General features: G+C 33.4%; 1 protein-coding gene across 1 annotated transcript in view; it reads right to left on the bottom strand.

Moving 5' to 3' along the window:
- Positions 1-18,318, bottom strand: part of LOC118198352 (neuronal acetylcholine receptor subunit alpha-10-like) — a 292,952-nt gene that overhangs the window by 136,068 nt on the left and 138,566 nt on the right. Inside the window, exon 2 of the mRNA XM_085822803.1 lies at positions 18,021-18,138. Within this exon, the coding sequence (XP_085678929.1) occupies positions 18,021-18,084 (64 nt within the window). The 5' untranslated portion in view covers positions 18,085-18,138. The remainder of the gene's footprint in view (positions 1-18,020; positions 18,139-18,318) is intronic.

Below are 18,318 nucleotides of genomic sequence, written 5' to 3'. Positions count from 1 at the left end.
TTCATTTGAAAAACATGAAGACATTGTTATTCTTTGGAAAACGAGATTTCTTGAAATCTAGTGTCCTCAAAGTGAAACTCATAAAACATACTAGTACTAAAATGAATTTCTAAGTAGAGGGATTTCTGTACTAGGAAATATTGGATATTATAGGTAAATTTCAAGAAAGACATGTAATAAAATATTTGTTACTAAAAATAAACCAATGCAATAAACTTACGGAAAAACCTCTCGCTTATCGATTCCTTCAGGCTATAAAGATACCCTCAACAGAACGTAAGAATACGAAATGACACCTTAAAACGTTCTTTTTCTAAATAAGATAAGAGAAAAATAGGGAGGGAAAAGGAATACGGAGAAGCCTTATCATTTGTGAAACAGAAGGTTAAAAAAAGGGAAATGTGTATGATATTCGGATATTTATGTCACACTTTAATTCAACGAAGGATGTTTGAGATAAATTCGAACACGAGAATGGAAGATGTTAAATCATTGCTTAATACTGCTTTCGGTTTATATTATTGTAAATTTCGTAAATATTTGTATTTATTTAGCCCAAAAGGGACATTACTCCTATATGGGATATTAGTTTCGAAACGGCATTTTGCGTCCAAGCACTTAAATGCGCTGTATCACTTTTCAGATCGTTGCCACCAAATATTATCGTCCTGTATTATATTTAAAGAAATTAAATAATGAAGAATTTGCATGTTTCTTGCACGGCGAAAAAAACAATGTTACACAGACCCATCAAATTTTGAATAACGTAAACCTCCATTAGAATACATGCATCTGGAAGCCGGGATTTTGAATTTCGGGTTTTATATTTTACATTTTATAAAATTTTAATAATTTCGTTTAACAAACGCAAGGATTTGAAAGCGGGCAGCGGCAACACTGTAGGAATAAATTATTTTTATCTCCAGAGCACGAGACTGTCTGTCGGAAATTCTAAAGATATGCTGTTTTTAAATATTTTGCGATTTTGCTGTTGAATCGAATTTTATGTGGCGTAAGCTAGAAGAACGTGCATGATATTTAAGAAATAAAGTAAACACATAATAAAAATAATAAATAATATTAAAAAGACAAAAAAAAAGTTTTGTAAACGCATCTTAGTAAGAAAACTGAACATGGATATGATAAACTGAGAAAAGCCAGAAAAATGTATGCCAACATTTAACACTGCATGGGGAATTCAAAACGTGCAGCGCTATGCTTTTTTAAATTTTTTTGTAATTTTGCCGTTGAATTGTATATGAGGTAAAAGCGAAGAAAATGATGCTTAATAACAAAGCTGAAAAGGTTAAAAAAAGGTATTGGGTTAGTAGGAATGAGTGTAGCAGCAGCCTGGTAGACTGCGATCTCGGTGAGAACGTAGAAAAACTTAACCTTCCTTCTGGGCGACAGTTAAAATCTATAACCTTTTAGAATATTTTTGTTTATAATTTGGTCTATCTATATTTTTGTTCTAAAAAGGGGCTTTGTCCCTGAAGGACTATTCTTTTCGTTTTGCGATTTTGCTTTAAATCACTATAAATGTTCGTTTCACTTTCCAAACTGTTGCCACCAAATGCTATAGTCCTACATTATATTTGAAAAAATTAAATAATGAAAAATCTGCATAAATGTATGTACGTAGCGTATTCGGAAACTAAGTACCGTTTCATTCTAGTGCCGTCGCAGCGCTGTGGTAGGCGTCCCGCGCATGCGCACTAGTCTTTCTTGTTCACTGACTTTCAATTGTCGCCATTTTGGTTGCTCTATGTTGTGTTTTCAACTTGCTGTGCACATTCAAAATGTTTAAGACAATTAGTTCTCCAGCTGACTGTGAGATTCGTGCCGTGATTAAATTTTTGAACGCGAGGAATGTTAAACCGGCCGAAACTTATCATCAAGTGACAGAAGTTCACGGTGAATACGCGATAAGTGATGGAATGGTGAGAAAGTGGGTAAGAATGTTTAATGCAGGTCGAACAAATGTCCACGCCGAGGCTCGGAGTGGTCGGCCTTCTGTTGTCACCGATGATTTGGTAAGGAAAGTTGATGAAGCAATTCATGAGAACAGACGCTTCACAATGACAACTCTTTCAGAGGCATTTCCACAAATTTCACGTACTGTTTTTTTTTCGAAATTGTGTCCGACCGCTTGAATTATCGCAAACTGTGTTCCCGATGGCTTCCAAAAACACTCACTGATGTTCACAAAACAAAGCGACTTGGTAGTGCCCTGACATTTCTCACGCGGTACAGTGATGAGGGGGAAAACTTTATAAACCAAACTGTGACAGGTGATGAAACATGGGTGTGTCATTTCACACCAGAATCGAAACAACAATCGATGGAGTGGAAACACACTCATTCTACGAAAAAACAAAAGTTCAAAGTGAGAATGTCATCACAAAAAATCATGTGCACTGTGTTCTGGGATAGGAAAGGCGTTTTGCTTACTGAATTTCTTCCCAGAGGTGAAACCATTAATGCGGCACGATATTGTGAGACTTTAACAAAACTAAGGCGTGCCATTCAAAACAAACGAAGAGGAACGCTCAGTAAAGGAATTGTGTTGCTCCATGACAATGCTCGGCCCCATACTGCTGGTGTCCCTCAATCGTTAATTCGACAGTTTCATTGGGAGCAGTTCGATCACCCGCCGTACAGCCCGGACTTGGCGCCGTCCGACTATCACTTGTTCCTGCACATGAAGCGCGAGCTTGGTGGCAAGCGCTTTGGATCTGACGATGACACGAAAAATGCTGTGGAGTCGTGGTTATCGAAACTGGCGGGAAGTTTCTTTGACGATGGTATACAAAAACTGGTCACCCGCTATGACACGTGTTTGATCATTGGCGGAAAATATGTTGAGAAATAGTTTAAGACATGTATTTTCATGTAAAAATAAAATTGGATTCGAAAAAAAACGTTTTACTTTTTTTTTTTTTTTTTTTTTTCAAAACGGTACTTAGTTTCCGAATACGCGTATATTTCTCGCATTGTGATAAATCAACAGTACCCAAAGCCATCGAATTTTGAATGACGTGATCCTCCTACGAATATGGGCATGTGGAAGCCCAAATTTGAAATTTGGAATTTGTTTTATTATCGATTTCATATTTTCTAAAACTTTAACGAATTTTTGATTAACAAACTCAAGGATTTCAAGGCGAGCAATGGCAACGTTGTCCAGAAAAAAACATTTTTATCTCCAGCGCGTGAGTCTCTGTATCGAAAATTCTAAAGATATGCTCATTTTAAAACTATTTTGCGATATTAATGAACTAAATTCATGGTTTAAGTGCAAAGAGCATGATATTTAATAAATAAAGGTAACACACAAAAAGTTAGAGAAACGCTCGTTTGGACGTAATTTAAAATCTGAAACCTTTCAGATTTTTTTATTTACTTATTTATTTAATTAGTGTATTTTAAGTACAAATTTTATTATTGGTTTTAAGCATATTTTATTTGGTTTCGAATCGAATCTGTGGCCGCATAATGTGTCTCTGTGTTGAATGTAATTTTCACATGCACTGCACTGTAGATCTTTTATTTCTGAGGCAATGACGTTTAAATGTAAAGATAGCTTTTGTAGTCTGGAGTAGAGACATTAGGTATTTTTTGGAAGCAAGCAAGATAAAAAATATGCAACGCCTTCGCCGGGAATCGAACCCCGCACCTCTCAATTACGCGCTGAGCGTGCAGACCACTACACCACGAAGGCTTACTAAGAAGGCGGGAGAAATACCTTATAAGCTTAAGAAGAATCGGAGATACAGGCTGAAACTCTTTCATCATACTTTTCTCCGGTGATTTCTCGCCAACTTGACAGTATTCTAGAAGTTTCAGGAAAACACATTTTGATGTCCTAGGACCAATTTTTCCGGAAGCTTCCAGACTTGCCTTTTGAGCAACTTTATATGTAAGAGGCTTTAAGCGGATGCCACTCGGTCATTTCAACTGAGAGTCGTGCAGATATTTCAGAATAACCAATTTTTGATTCGCACAAACTTTAAAACCGGGAACTACATAAAAAAAAAGAAAGCTTGAAAGCTCAGTTGTTAATTTTCATAATCAGGTAATAAACTTATAACAGTTTTGTAATATACAGTATCCAAATGATAGCCCGCGTTTCACGACGACAAAAAGCACACACACATACAAAATAAATAAATAAATAAATAAATAAAAAATGGAGAAACTAATGTATCTATAAATCAATTATTAAACTAGAATAAATTATACCTAATAATCAGAAACTTGAGTTTTAAAATGTGTGTGTGTGTGATTATGGCAAAGCCTCGAGGGCTATCTGCCTAAGGGGAGGGATGCCTTCGTGGAGGACTTTCTAAGGGAAACTGGCTCGTATACACGTTACACATGGAGAAAACCACGAAAACACCCATGCAGCCAGCCCGTTCGCGGGATTCGAACCTCGGACCGAACTACCAGTGTTCAGCGACTCGGCCGCTGGTGGGCCACTGAGTTTTAAAAACATGATGCCCACGCCTCATACAGACAAATGAAACTGGGCACAAAATGTGTTAACAGTAGCAGATACTGGTCTTAAGTGGTTGTAAAATATGTGCAGGCTTTAAGAGAAAAATTTATTTCGTCTTTTTCTCAAAAATCATCAGTTTTGCCAGATCTAACGAATTCTTGAAGTACTTACTTTGAGGTATCCCTTTCTTTAATTGCAAAAATTATCCCTTGTCTGACGCAGTCAGCCAAGCCCATGAAATTCCCCGTGGCAAGGGGGCTGGCTGCATGGGTATTTTCGTGGTTTTTCCCATGTGTAACGTGTATACGAGCCAGTTTCCCTTAGAAAGTCCTCCACGAATTCATCCCTCCCCTTAGGCAGATAGCCCTCGTGTGCTTTGCCATAATTGAAGACACCTAGACACCTTGTGGCAAGAAGCGTCTGCCATTGGCAGCCTTGAGCACCATTCAGGTGAGAGTGCGATTTAGCTCAGTTCCGCCCCAAGTTTTGATGAAGAGCACCCCGGGGGATGAGTACGAGGCTTTCCCACCCCTCTTCCCTTTCACCAAGCCACACGAGAGAACTCGCCGCATACTTAGAGTGCCGCCATGCCGCACCGACACTGTACGTTTACAAACATACATGCCTTCTCCGGGATTCGAACCCGGGACCTCCGGCACGGCAGTCAGCGGCGCTAATCACTATAACCAGTTGGATGGCTTTATGTGCAAGTTCGCATAAGTATTGGAGTAGAAAGTCTTTTACATTCATTAACTAGATAGGGTTTGGTTTATTTGATTATGGCAAAGGCGAAGCACTCGAGGGCTGTTTGCCTATGGGAATGGATGCCTTCGTGGATGGCTTTCTAAGGGAAACTGGTTCGTATACATGTTACACATAGGGAAAAGCACGAAAACGCCCATGCAGGCAGCCCGTTCGCCTGGATTCGAACCTCGGACCGAAATACAAGTGTTCAGCGACTTTACAGCTCTGGGGCCTTATCTTGGTAGGGAGTTAAAGAAGTAGGTTGACCATGAAGTAGTAGGAGAGATACGTTCGAAGAGCACTTTTTACAGAATTCGAAAATTAAAAAAAAATATTAAGATACTGAAAGTCTTATGTGCCAAACTCGTTTACTCGCAGAATAGAACCTTGGAAGCATTAATAGTTTTCGAAAGCCTTAAAACTTAAAGGAAAATGAATGCTTAAAGGAAGATATGGTTTATATAAATGCATTGTTTAATAAAAAAAAGTAAATCTTGATAATTCTAAGTATTTTTGTTGGTTCAGTAATTTCACTAACTGAAATAAATGCCAAACCCCAATATAATTCCTTTTTTTTCCCTCCATTTCTGGCAATATTTCAAACCCAAAATTTACAACTCGCAGTTCCAGTGCTATATACAAGAATGAGAACTTAAAAATGCTAATCAAAACCTGTTCAAAAATTCTGATTACCGAGAAATCTATCAATATCGAGAAGATAGCCACTGTACTCACTACATCACATTACTTAACTGCCAAAAAAATTATCGATTTTTTTTCCCTCACTTACAAAAAGTGCTGTCAGTTGAGACCATTGTGGTTACCGTATCTTAACATAGCATATTTCTCTATATGCCAAATTTTCCCTGAATATGTACATCGACGTGGGTGAATCTTTACATTATGGTAACTTGGCGATTTTTTGGCGAAAATTTGGCGACCAACCCTGCTACAGCAACCTGCTAGTTTTGTTTCGGACGCCATTTTGTTTTCACGAAGTAAAGGCATTTTTTTTTTTTTTTTTTTTACTCAATAATTTTTTCAACAATCTGCTAGCCGAATTACGCTTATACTAGAACTTTTATGGAACAAAAATGCTTAATCATGACGAAGATTAGGTGCGAAATTGGGAGAAAGTGCAGAATCGCAAACTGCTTGCCGCGTTTTTAAGAATTGCACATACACGGTGTCCATGTACACGTCGACCTATTTTCACTTAAGAAAACATCCCAGAATTGCGCAAAAATGGCATTGCGCACACTCTTGACTTTATCCATGTACACATCGATCTATTTTCACTTAAAAAGTCAAAGAAAATTGACAAAAATCCAATTCTTCTTACTCTTGTTAAAAGCGCCAAACAGATAAGTGGGCGATTCTGCACTTTAGCAGCGAAATTGTTTCTAAGTGATTATTAGCTAAAATCACGATCAGAATTTTCCGGAAAATGTCACATTACCACATTACATGTCTCATAATCTCTCATTTCTCTGAGACAAAATAATTTGTGATTCAAACAGTGTACTTCTCAGATTATTGCTAAAGTCCTAACTAGTAACCTTTATCGCTTTACCAAAATGTCGCCAAACTACCTGTTACCATATTCTAAAAATTAGCCCCGACCTGTTCTAAAACATGTCATAATTCTGCTATTACTAGATAGAGTTAAAATGAGACGTATAAACGAGAATTAACTAAACTAAAACTTTATAATGTGAACATTTAAATCTGTCAGGAATGCTTTAGTCAATACTTTGAAAGCTTACTACGATCATTAGTAGAAACTTTCCTCCGTCAAAATTTTTCCTGCCGGTTTTCCATAAAATAATCCCGGAAGCTTCCAAAAATCACCTGCAGGGATAAATCGATTTGTGGAAAAGTCCTTTTAGTTATTTCGCTGTCATGTCCGGACGAAACTTATCATTATATTTTTCTTCTCTCCTTTTCTTGGAATATGATCGCTTTGGAAAAAAATGAAGTAAAAAGACTGCAGAAATGTGTACACATTCCTGATTTTATTTTTGCTTTCTACTCTGTTCCTGTTTATCTCCGTCCGAAGAAAGTCACTTTTGTGTCAACAAAATTCGGAAATATAAAGTTACTGGTTTTATGCTTGGTTATAGATTTTCATTGATTGGTTTGGTAGAACACTCGTTTTTTTCCCCAGTTTATCCTGTTTTCAGTCAACGGAACAGTTTAGCCTAACTATATTACACTTGAATACAATTTCTTTATGTTACATATCAATTATACTGTTGGTTAATTTTAAGAAACTGTGTGGCAACATACAGCGCATATTCCATAAAACGTCTTGCAGTCAGTCTAATTTGTGCCACAAACGATCACGAGCTTGTTAGTCTGGAATTTCTTTGTAGAAAAAAATGTTGTTCTTTGATATGTTATGCTGGTGTTGTTATTTAGAATATGTACCAAAAAAAAAAAAAAAAAAAAAGTCTGAAATAATTTAGATTTTAAATTACGTCCAAAGGGGCGTTTTTTTTTACCATTTTGTGTGTCACATTTATTTATTAAATATCAAGTCCTTCCAGCTTAAACCATAAAATTCAGTTCGACAGCAATATCGCAAAATAGTTTTAAAATGAGTATATCTTTAGAATTTCCGATACAGAGACTCCCGCGTTGGAGATAAAAATGTTTTTCTGCACAACGTTGCCATTGATCGCTTTGAAATCCTTGAGTTTGTTAATCGAAAATTCGTTAAAGTTTCACAAAATAGGAAATCGATAATAAAACAAATTCCAAATTTCAAATTTGGGCTTCCACATGCGCATATTCGTAGGAGGATTACGTCATTCAAAATTCGATGGCTTTATGTACCGTTGTTTTATCAGAATGCGAGAAACATACATACATTTATGCAGATTTTTAATTATTTAATTTCTTTAAATATAACACAAGGCGATAATACTTTGTGGCAACAGTTTAAGTGATTCGCCGTTTGTAGTGAATAGACGCAAAATCGCAAAACAAAAACAATAGTCCTTCAACGACAAAGCCCCTTTGGACTAAAAATCTGAAAGTTTTCAGATTTTCAATGACCTCCAAAGGGGCGTTTTTTAAAAATTTTTTGTGATAAATTTATTTATTAAATATCAAGTTCTTCGCACTTAAACCATAAAATTTAGTTCAACAGCAATATCGCAAAATAATTTTAAAATGAACATATCATTAGAATTTCCGATACAGAGACTCACGCGCTGGTGATAAAAATGTTTCTTCTGTACAACGTTGCCATTGCTCGCTTTGAAATCCTTGAGTTTGTTAATCAAAAATTCGTTTTCAGGTTTTACAAAATATGAAATCGATAATAAAACAAATTTCAAATTGGGTCTTCCACATGCCTATATTCGTAGAAGGATTACGTCATTCAAAATTCGATGGCTCTAAGTACCGTTGTGTTATCAAAATACAAGAAATATACATACATTCATGCAGATTTTTCATTATTTAATTTCTTCAAATATAATGCAAAACTCTAACATTTAGTGGCATCTGTTTGAAAAGTGAAACGGATATTTATAGTGAACAAACGCAAAATCGCAAAACGAAAACAGAAATCCTTCAGGCTCAAAGTCCTTTTGGACTAGAAAAAAAAAAAAAAAACCTGAAAGATATTAAATATTTAAATGCTAATGTTTTTAATGTTAATATGTCCAAAGAGGCGTTTTTTTTAATGTTTTGTATGTTATCATTATTTATTAAATATCTTATTCTTCGCACTTAAAAAATAAAATTCAGTTCAACAACATTATCACAATATATTTAAAAACAGCATATCTATAAATTTTCCGACAAACAGTCTCAAGCGCTGGAGATAAAAATGCTTTTTACTGTACAGCGTTGCCATTGCTTGAAATCGTTGAGTTTATTAAACAAAAATTCGTTAATGTTTAAAAAAATGTGAAATAGATAATAAAACAAATACGAAATTCAAAATTCGGGCAATAAAGGTGCCCCTATTCATGTGGAGGATTACATTATTGAAAATTTGATGGCTCAAGGTACCGTCGTTTTTTCACGATGCGAGAAACATACCTACATTTATGCACATTCTCATTTGTTTAATTTCCTTTAAAATAATACAGAGGCTGTTCGCACATTTTTTAGACGATTTTGGTAAGCGGTAATAAAAATCGTTTGCTGCAAAAGAAGTAATTGCAGTTGTACTATGTTCAAAATTATCGTCTGTGGCTTGAAAGTTTTGTTTTTATTCAAAATGGCGAATTTAACAGAACAGTGGTTCGAAGGCTACATTTACACTCTTTCCGAAGAGAAATATGCATACTCCGTTATCCAAAAACGATGTGAGAGTCATGGTTTTGTGATATCTAAAGCGTCGATAGGTAATATCATCAATAAGAAAGGAACAAAACTTCAAATTGAAGCCTCAAGTGGGACAAAAATTCCAAACAAATATCCAAGGAAAAAACGGACATCTGCGAATATTGCTAAGGTACGTTGTTTAATGTTAAAAAAAATCCCCCTAGTCAATGGATAGTTGCAAAATCATTAAAATGCTCGGTGTCCACTGTAAATAAAAAGATAAACGTTGATTGAACTCTCAAGAAAGCGGAAAACCGCAATGTGCATCGTCTTCTTCCAAAGCATATCGCTCAACGCAGGACACGTCACAGAATTCTATATGAGAAACACTTATCCAAAGAAAAATGGAAAACCATTGTCACAATAGATGAAGCATGGGTGTATTTAAATGATTGTAACAAAAAAGAGCCATTTATCATCATAAAAGGGGAGAAAAAAAATTTAAGTACATGGTTCAAAGAAGTTTTTCTAAGGGATTCATGATTGTTGCTGTTTTTCTTATAATGGCAAGTTAAAAATAAAGAGAGTGCAAAAAAATGTCAAGATTAACTCCAAATACTATCAGGAACATATTTTATGGCCAATTTTTTTTGAATGAAATACCATCGCTTTACCCACAGGGCCATCCATCTGTGAGATTCCATCAGGACAAAGCTAGCAGTCACACATCAAAATCCACTGTAAATTTCCTAAAAGAAATGGAACAAAAAACTGGTATCAAGGCCATACCCTTCACTGATATCCCTACTGAATCTCCCGAAGTGTCACCCATGGATTTTTGTGCTTTCGGACTTTTAAAAACTGCGTTATCCAAACGTTGTCCCAAAACCCTAACAGGACTCTGGAAAGCTGTTCGAGAGGAATGGGTTAGAATATCTCTTCTGTCACTTCAAAAGGCATTATTATCCTGGAAATTGCAGTGTCGAAAGATAGTTCAGAATAACGGATGTCAAATAGAACATTTAAAACACAAGAATTTTTATGTAATTTAGTTTTGTGAGTACAATATACATCGTCTAAAAATGTGTGAATCTCTGTACAGGGCGATAATATTTGGTGGCAACAATTTGCAAACTGATTCAGCCTTTAAACGGACGTTCCTACTGGGATTTATGTGAGCTAACGGAGACAACTGACGTAGCCGACCCATCTCTAAAACCAGTTTTTTCCCATAGGGCAGCAAGTTGAAAAACCTTAACTGCAGGCATAGCGGAGCTAGTCGACCCATGGAACTGACTCCGTTAGCTCAAATAAACTCCAGTGGTAACGGTCTCTTTGAATTAAAGCAAAATCCCATTTCGAAACTAACAGCCTTTCCGAGCTAAAGCACCTTTGGGCTAAAAAAACGGACAGTTCTATATCTGTCCATCTACTGGGCCAGTTGATGAAATTTAATTTGCGTTTTTCATATCTCGTTAGCACAACTTAGGATATATATTAGATTTACATACAGCATTGTTCTAACATAAGTATTTTTACATAGAAACGGGCTTTCTAAAACAACATAACAATTTTTTAATATATTACAATTCTGCAACTCAAATTATGGCTAAGTGCCAAGTTTTGTAAAACTCGCACAAGTAGTTTTCAAAAAATTAGCCCTCAAAATTTTAGCTCCTTAATTAAATTTGATTAATATTTTTTTAACTTAATTTACTGGATTCCTTCTTTCACAATTCGAAATTTATGTTCAATCCACATAAAATTCACAAGTATTTACTGATTTCTTTTTAAAATTTGTATATTTTAGTAATTTTTATAAATTTATAAAACATTTTTTAATTATCACTTATGAAATATTTACCATCACTTTAAAGTAGAGGTATTTCTAGGCGCACCTGTAAAAAATGGTTTTTTGTATTCGGAATTTTCTAAGATACAGGTTAATTTACATATTGGTCCATTTTGAAATTTGGCATATTTGTTATAAACAATAATAACGCCAACAACGCTTATACAATTTGTTAAAATTATTTGAAAGAATGAACGTTGCACATTGTTTCAGCTCATGCGCAATGAAAAGTAAAGGAAGATAGTTTACCAAAAATTAAGAATTTCGCCAAGTGAATTATTCTTCGAGCAAACTGAAGAAAGTGCGCCAAGATAAATTTAAAATTGCTCGGTAATTTTTTTCATCAAATTATATTAAATTTAATATTTAAGTATAAAAAGTTTTTTTTTTCTGAAAACGTCCGATTTTGGGTCAAAATACCTATAGTGGAACAATGCTACATGTAAATCTAATATATATTCTATCTTAGTCAAACTTTCTAGACATGAAAAACGCAAGTTTTGTTAAACAGTCCAGTAGAAAGGGAGGTATGGAACGGTTCTTTTTTTTTCCAATTGTGTGTGCAGATTGTACACTGCGGGGGGGGGGGAATGGGACAGTTCTATATCTCCCGTTCTACTGGACCGATCGAGAAAATTGAAATTGCGTTTTTCATGTCTCGAAAGCGCGACTTAGGATGTATATTAGATTTATATATAGCACTATTCTAACATAGGCATTTTGAAACAAAATCGGACTTTTCCTGAAATGACATGCCATTTTTTTTCCATATTTCGATTCTACGACTCAAATTATGCCTAAATATTAAAGTTTGTAAAATTTGGTGCGAACCTTACGGAGAATTTTAAGAATGTATATTGGCGCTTTTTTTCAGTTTGCGCCAAGAATAGTTCACTTGGCGAACTTTTTAATATGTAACAACCTATTTTCCTTTTTACATTAAAACGTGACAACGTTCTTTCTTTCAAATAATGTTCTTTATATTATATTTTTATTTTATTTTAAGTATTTTTTTTTCTTTTTCGAATTTCATTTTAATTGTTTAAGTTGCATGGTTTCTTTCAACTAACTGTTTTAAAAATTTCTATTTACTCATTGGAACTGCGTAGTTTAAGTAAAAGATGCATCGTTTATTATTTTTTAAGTAGTTTCTTTATACTATATATTTTTAGTCATAGTTATTATTTTAGGTAACTTTTGAATTTTTAGACTTTTATTTTAATTTTTTGTGTTGCATTGTCTCTTCAAATAATTGTTTTAATTTTTTTTATTTATTCATTCGAACTGCGCATTTTAAATATATTTATTAATATAAATTTCCTAGAATTTGATTTTATTTATTTGAATTGCTTTTCTTTCGGAAAACTACTTTGTGACCCAGACTACGATGCGTCTGAAAACTGCATATATTAAAAGAGAAAATACTGTAAAGCACAGTTAACAAGCCTTTCAGTGTTCCGTTCAGAAAAGGTATGTAAATAAGAGAGATATATATCCGACATTTTAATTTAGGATGACTTGCATATGTTGCTTTAAACAGTTTTATCATTGTGCCAATTGCTTTACACAATTTTATCATCCTATGTTTAATTTTTTTTAATTTTATTCATATTTTAGTCAAATATGTTATTTTTGAAAGCGCAAGAATCAAATATCATAAAGTAAAAAAATTTAAATTTAAAAAAAGCTAAATTTTATGCAAAAATTTATTTTTTCTTCTTAATGGCTTGCTCTTTTTTTTCAGGCATTTTGCAAGTATATTAAAAAGCATTCAACTTTTCGTAACATCCTGGTATTTCTGACATTCATTTTAAATAAATTTATCGCCTTCCATTTCAAAAGAGCCCACAAACGGCCGAGCGGTAAAGTCGCTGAATACTGGTAGTTCACTTCGGGGTTCGAATCCGGCGAACGGGCTGGTTGCATGGACGTTTTCGTGGTTTTTCTCCTGTGTTAACATGTATACGAGTTGGTTTCGCTTAGAAAGTTCTTCCCGAAGGCATCCCCTCCAGAGAAGGCAGATATCCCGTCTTTGCTGTTACTTAATAATCCGAATCAATAATTTTCATCAGTATTTGGTCTAAGCCTTTATCAGTCTTTACAGACTAAGTATTTTGAAGACGTGAAATGAAAGGAAAGCCTGGTTTCATCAAGAGGGAAAACGTCTTTAGCGTTTAATAAATTCTATATACGTTACTGAATAAATTTCGGAATTCGGCTGAGAAATCGTGGGATTCTCCGTTTATGATACGATATGATATTCTATGACGAAATTTAAATTTATACAACCATATAGTCGAAAACCAGTCGCTCTTCACTTTAATTTGCAATGATAACGTTTTTGTTTTTTCCGTTAGCATAAACTCAATTGCTGTTATATACTGGTGTACACGTCCAATTGTTTTTCCTTTGAACACCCAACTTCCTTGAAGTAGATTACCCTTTAAATTTTTGCTTCTCCTCCAATTTCCTTCTTTCCTTCTACATTTGTTTTCAGTGCTGACACAAGAATATTAGATTTTTCGATTGTTACACTTCCATAAATTTTGCACTTTTGTAATTTTTTTAAAAATATCAGTTGCATTAAATGCGTTTCAGCTGAAGACAACTTCTGGACATTTTAACTATAAATAAAGTCCAAAAAATAAATATTTGAATTAAAAGATTTTTCTTAAATGAGAAAGAAAAAAACCACTCCAGCAGCACTTATCCTGTATCACCGAGTAACCCTATACTTATATTGGGTGCAAAAAATCTTAATCATATTATTTAGAGTTTTTAAGCCTAAAAATTTCTATATTAAAGTAGATGTTTTTTATATAGTCTACAACACGAGAGAAAATTACTGCTTAAAAATTATTTCTAAGAGGATGTCTAAATTTATGTTTATATATTTGTTTTTTAAAGCTGGGACATTACCCAAAGTATCAGTGGCTTGTTTGCTTAAAAACATTGTGAAAATAAGCATAAAACGAACTTTTCTCAGATTTAGACAATTAAATTTAAATGAAGTTAAAATAAAGTAGCAGACGATAACACGGCAAAAGTAAAAATTTACTCTTACAATTATTTAAAATAAAAAGAAGGAAAATGAAATAAATTTTTAAAAAGTTAAAAATGTGAATAATACCATCTGTAATTAAAAAAAAATAGCTGTTCATATAGTATTTATAAATATTTATTACACATCATTGAGGGGAAATATTCATATAATTAATTCTCCTTAAAAATTTATTTGAAATTTAAGGTTAAAAATAGCTGTAGCAATTCATTGTAACAAAAATTCCATAAACCACATTTGGCGCTATTATCGCTCAAAAAAAGATGCCAAATTTCAAAATGCGAAAATATGCAAATTCGTGTATATCTTAGAAAATTTTGAATAAAAAACTCTAATTTTTTGTAGGTATGCTTAGAACTACACCTACTTTAAGATGGTGGTAAAACTTTTATGGGTTAGAATTCAAAATGTTTTTCGAAAAATTTATAAGAATTATTTAAAAATATAAATTTAAAAAATAATTCATATAAAATGGGTGAATTTTATTTGAAAAACACCTAAATTTTGAAATGGGAAAGGAAAAATAAAAAAAGTTTAATAAAAAAGGAGAGATTAATAAATATATATCAAATTCAATTAACATTGAGGAGCTAAAATTTTGAGAGCTAATTTTTTTTTAAAAACTACTCGTACGATTTTTACAAAACTCGGCAGTCTAGCATAATTGGAGTTGTAGAATCAAAATATGGAAAAAACCTGGTATGTTATTTCAGAAAAAGTCCTATTTTGCGTCAAAATACCTATGTTAGAATAGTAGTATATATAAATCTAATATATATACTAAGTCGCGCTTTTGCGACATAAAAAACGCAAGCTGTCCCCCCCCTTTTTTTTGCGCAGTGTACATAAATGTTTAACAATGTATTTATCCGAAAACACTGTGTAGAGCTTTTGATAAATTGCATGAGAGTTAATTCGATTTGTTAATTTTAGTGTTAATTGTTACCCAAAACTTGAGTTATATTTTAATTGATTACCCTTCGCTAATTTTTTTATTTCATCTTATTTATTTCATTTAATGTTCGTTTAATCTATTCAAGTCTCAAAACGTATTTGAGAATTTAAATTGGATTTATCCCCTATTTTTTAGTTCCGCCATTCTCGTTCATATGTATTTCTTACCGTAGCGAGTTTTGTAACTTTCAAGTTCTAATGACCGCGGCCATTACTGTGTGCTTTTTGATGTGTTCCGAATTTCGCTATTAATTTAGTAAATGTGATGCTTATTCTTGTGTAAGTGCTGTTTTATAACTTATTTTGTGTTCCAAAGTTGATATGGATGTGTGAAAAACATTTATAAGGTGTTTTTGCTGCGAATTCGAAGATCTGGAAATTGAGAAATCACTAGGCCTAATCTACGTGTTTGTTTACTATTGATGCAAGTTAGTTTCAGATGGTTCTTTTCTTAGAATGAGTAAGTAGTGATTTTCAAGTGTTTTATAGAACATTTATAAGACCCGGCGTTAATTTTTAACTTTTGTTGTACGTTTAACTGATTTTCTGAGCACTTGGACTTCTTACATGAAATCTTATTAACTATCGCGCGGATTTAAATTTTATAGCTTATGCTTCGAATTTTTTTCCATATTTAAGTTAATTATGCTATTTCACGGTGCTTTTTAATAGGATAATTAGGACCTGACTCCTTTTAATATGTTCCATGCATGATTTGCCCGATCTTAAAAAGTAGCGATTTTGTTTTTTATGTCCATTATAATTGTATTATATATATATGATCAAGATACTGTATGCTAGGGTATTGAAAATTTAATTTCATACTGTTTTACAGTTATTCCAGCGACTGATTTTATTTTTTGGAGTTTTTTTTTAAAGTTTTTAAGTTTTACACCAATCGCTTCGAAAAATGTATGTGCACTTGATTATTATGTTATGTAAGACAATTTGGATGTTAATTATTATGTACTATTATAGGCGTTTCACGCTTAATTCATGTTACTTTGAGTATATACTTTGAGCTATTCTGTCTGCACATCTGTTCTTGGATAGTTAGACTTAGCGAAGACGCCGTTTGTTTACGATCTAGGGTTTCGGATTTTGCACCTCAAGACTTGGACTTTCGGACTGTTGATTAAAATCTTGTTTATTACGTGATTTTACGCAGAACTTTGCGTTAAAATTATTTCAATAGATTTTCTATAATTGTATGTTTTTATTGGTGCATAAGTATGTTTTAATTAATTAAGTTTCATTTTAACTGCCCTGTCGCAGTATTAAGAAGTGAGATTTTTAGCTTAAATATTTTTATTATAGTATTATTCGGTTTCGAGTGCCGTAAAAAATCGCCAAACTGTTGTTGATGCCAATGCTGCCAAAAATAATTGCGGCAACCCTAATAATTACGGCAAGAAAGGAAGTATAATAATAAATAACTATTTAAGATTGATGTTTTAATTTAGATGAAATGTTAATTTCATATAATACGTTTTTATTATTATAATTTATATGAAAAAGGCTAAACATGACTGAATGGAAGCATAAGAGTCAATAACTATTTCAGATCATTATTATAATTTATATAAAAATTGCTAAACATAACCGAATGGATGCCTGCATCGCTATTTCGCTACCGACTTATCGCTAAAGCATAATTTCATCTCGTTGGTTGTTCAAGCGTAATTTTCTATAATGAATGATTCCTTTTCTTTGAAAATATTCTCGGTAAAGTGCAGAATCGCTCACTTATTTGTTTGCCGCTTTTTTTACAAGGGTAAAAACAATTGGATTTTGTCAATTTTCTTCTACTTTTTAAGTGAAAATAGGTCGATGTGCACATGGATACCGAGTATGTGCAATTCTTAAAAACGCGTCAAGCAGTGGGTGATTCTGCACTTTACCCAAAATTCTATTGCCGACATTTCGTCATGGGCAGTTCCCAAATTGTTAAATCCATAGGATATCAAAAAAGGATTTTAAAATTAAACTAGTATTTCAATGGCGTCTTAAGAAATATAAAACTATATAAACTTACGCAATCTGAAATCAACGCGTACGCTAGATTTGGCGCGCTGTTAAATGGGCGCGTTTCCTAGATTTGGCGCTTTTGCACATGCATTTTCTCTGCAATTTTCTTACGGCCCTCAAAACAGAATAGTACCTTCGTTTAATATAACTTTGTAACGAATAATTTAATTTTTATTTTTACTTTTTAAACAGCGAATCCAATTGACATAAATTAAACAGACTGTAATTTATATCGATATATTAATAGTATATAGATTCAACTGCAGCTTTACTGCATAAAAGAATTGTTAATTAGACAGAATGGGTGTGGCAGGAAGTCGCCAAATGTGCAGCGAATTGGAGGAATCGAACAATCGCGGATAGTTTGGTGCGTATGGATAACTCGAAGGACAGTGACTGTGAAAAGGTCGTTCTAGCCTCGTATACGTTCTCAAGTTAGATCGTCATGAGGTATAGTTCTAGATAACCGGCGATCTCAAGATGTACTGTGCTTTTAGGGTTGTTCGTAAGGTAAAAAAGAAAGTGTCCCTTAGGTTCGAAGAATTATGTTACTTCCAATTAAAGATGCATTGTTCTAAAATAAAATGAAATATACTTACCATTAATGATGATCAGGAATAAAATTTCTGAGAACATGATGCATAATTGCAGACAATATTGCATACAGGTTAAGTGCAAACGTCTTCCGACGTTTCGTTTTCTGTACCCATAATTAATCTGAAAATACAATACAAAACGATTGTATATTGTTAGATCAGTATAATATACATTTTTACATGTGATTTTTATGAAAATATTTTAATAAATAATAGTAAACGTATAATCAATCTCTTTATGTTTTCATAAAAATGATCAGAATTAACATCTGTAGTTTTTAAATGTTATGCATTGATTTTG

The sequence above is a fragment of the Stegodyphus dumicola genome, chromosome 8, assembly GCF_044657685.1.
Source record: "Stegodyphus dumicola isolate Sdum_Otavi_A_Nest chromosome 8, ASM4465768v1".
Classification (NCBI taxonomy): Eukaryota; Metazoa; Arthropoda; class Arachnida; order Araneae; family Eresidae; genus Stegodyphus; species Stegodyphus dumicola.
The sequence above is the reverse complement of the archived record's forward strand: the minus strand, read 5'-3'. Positions and strand labels throughout refer to the sequence as shown.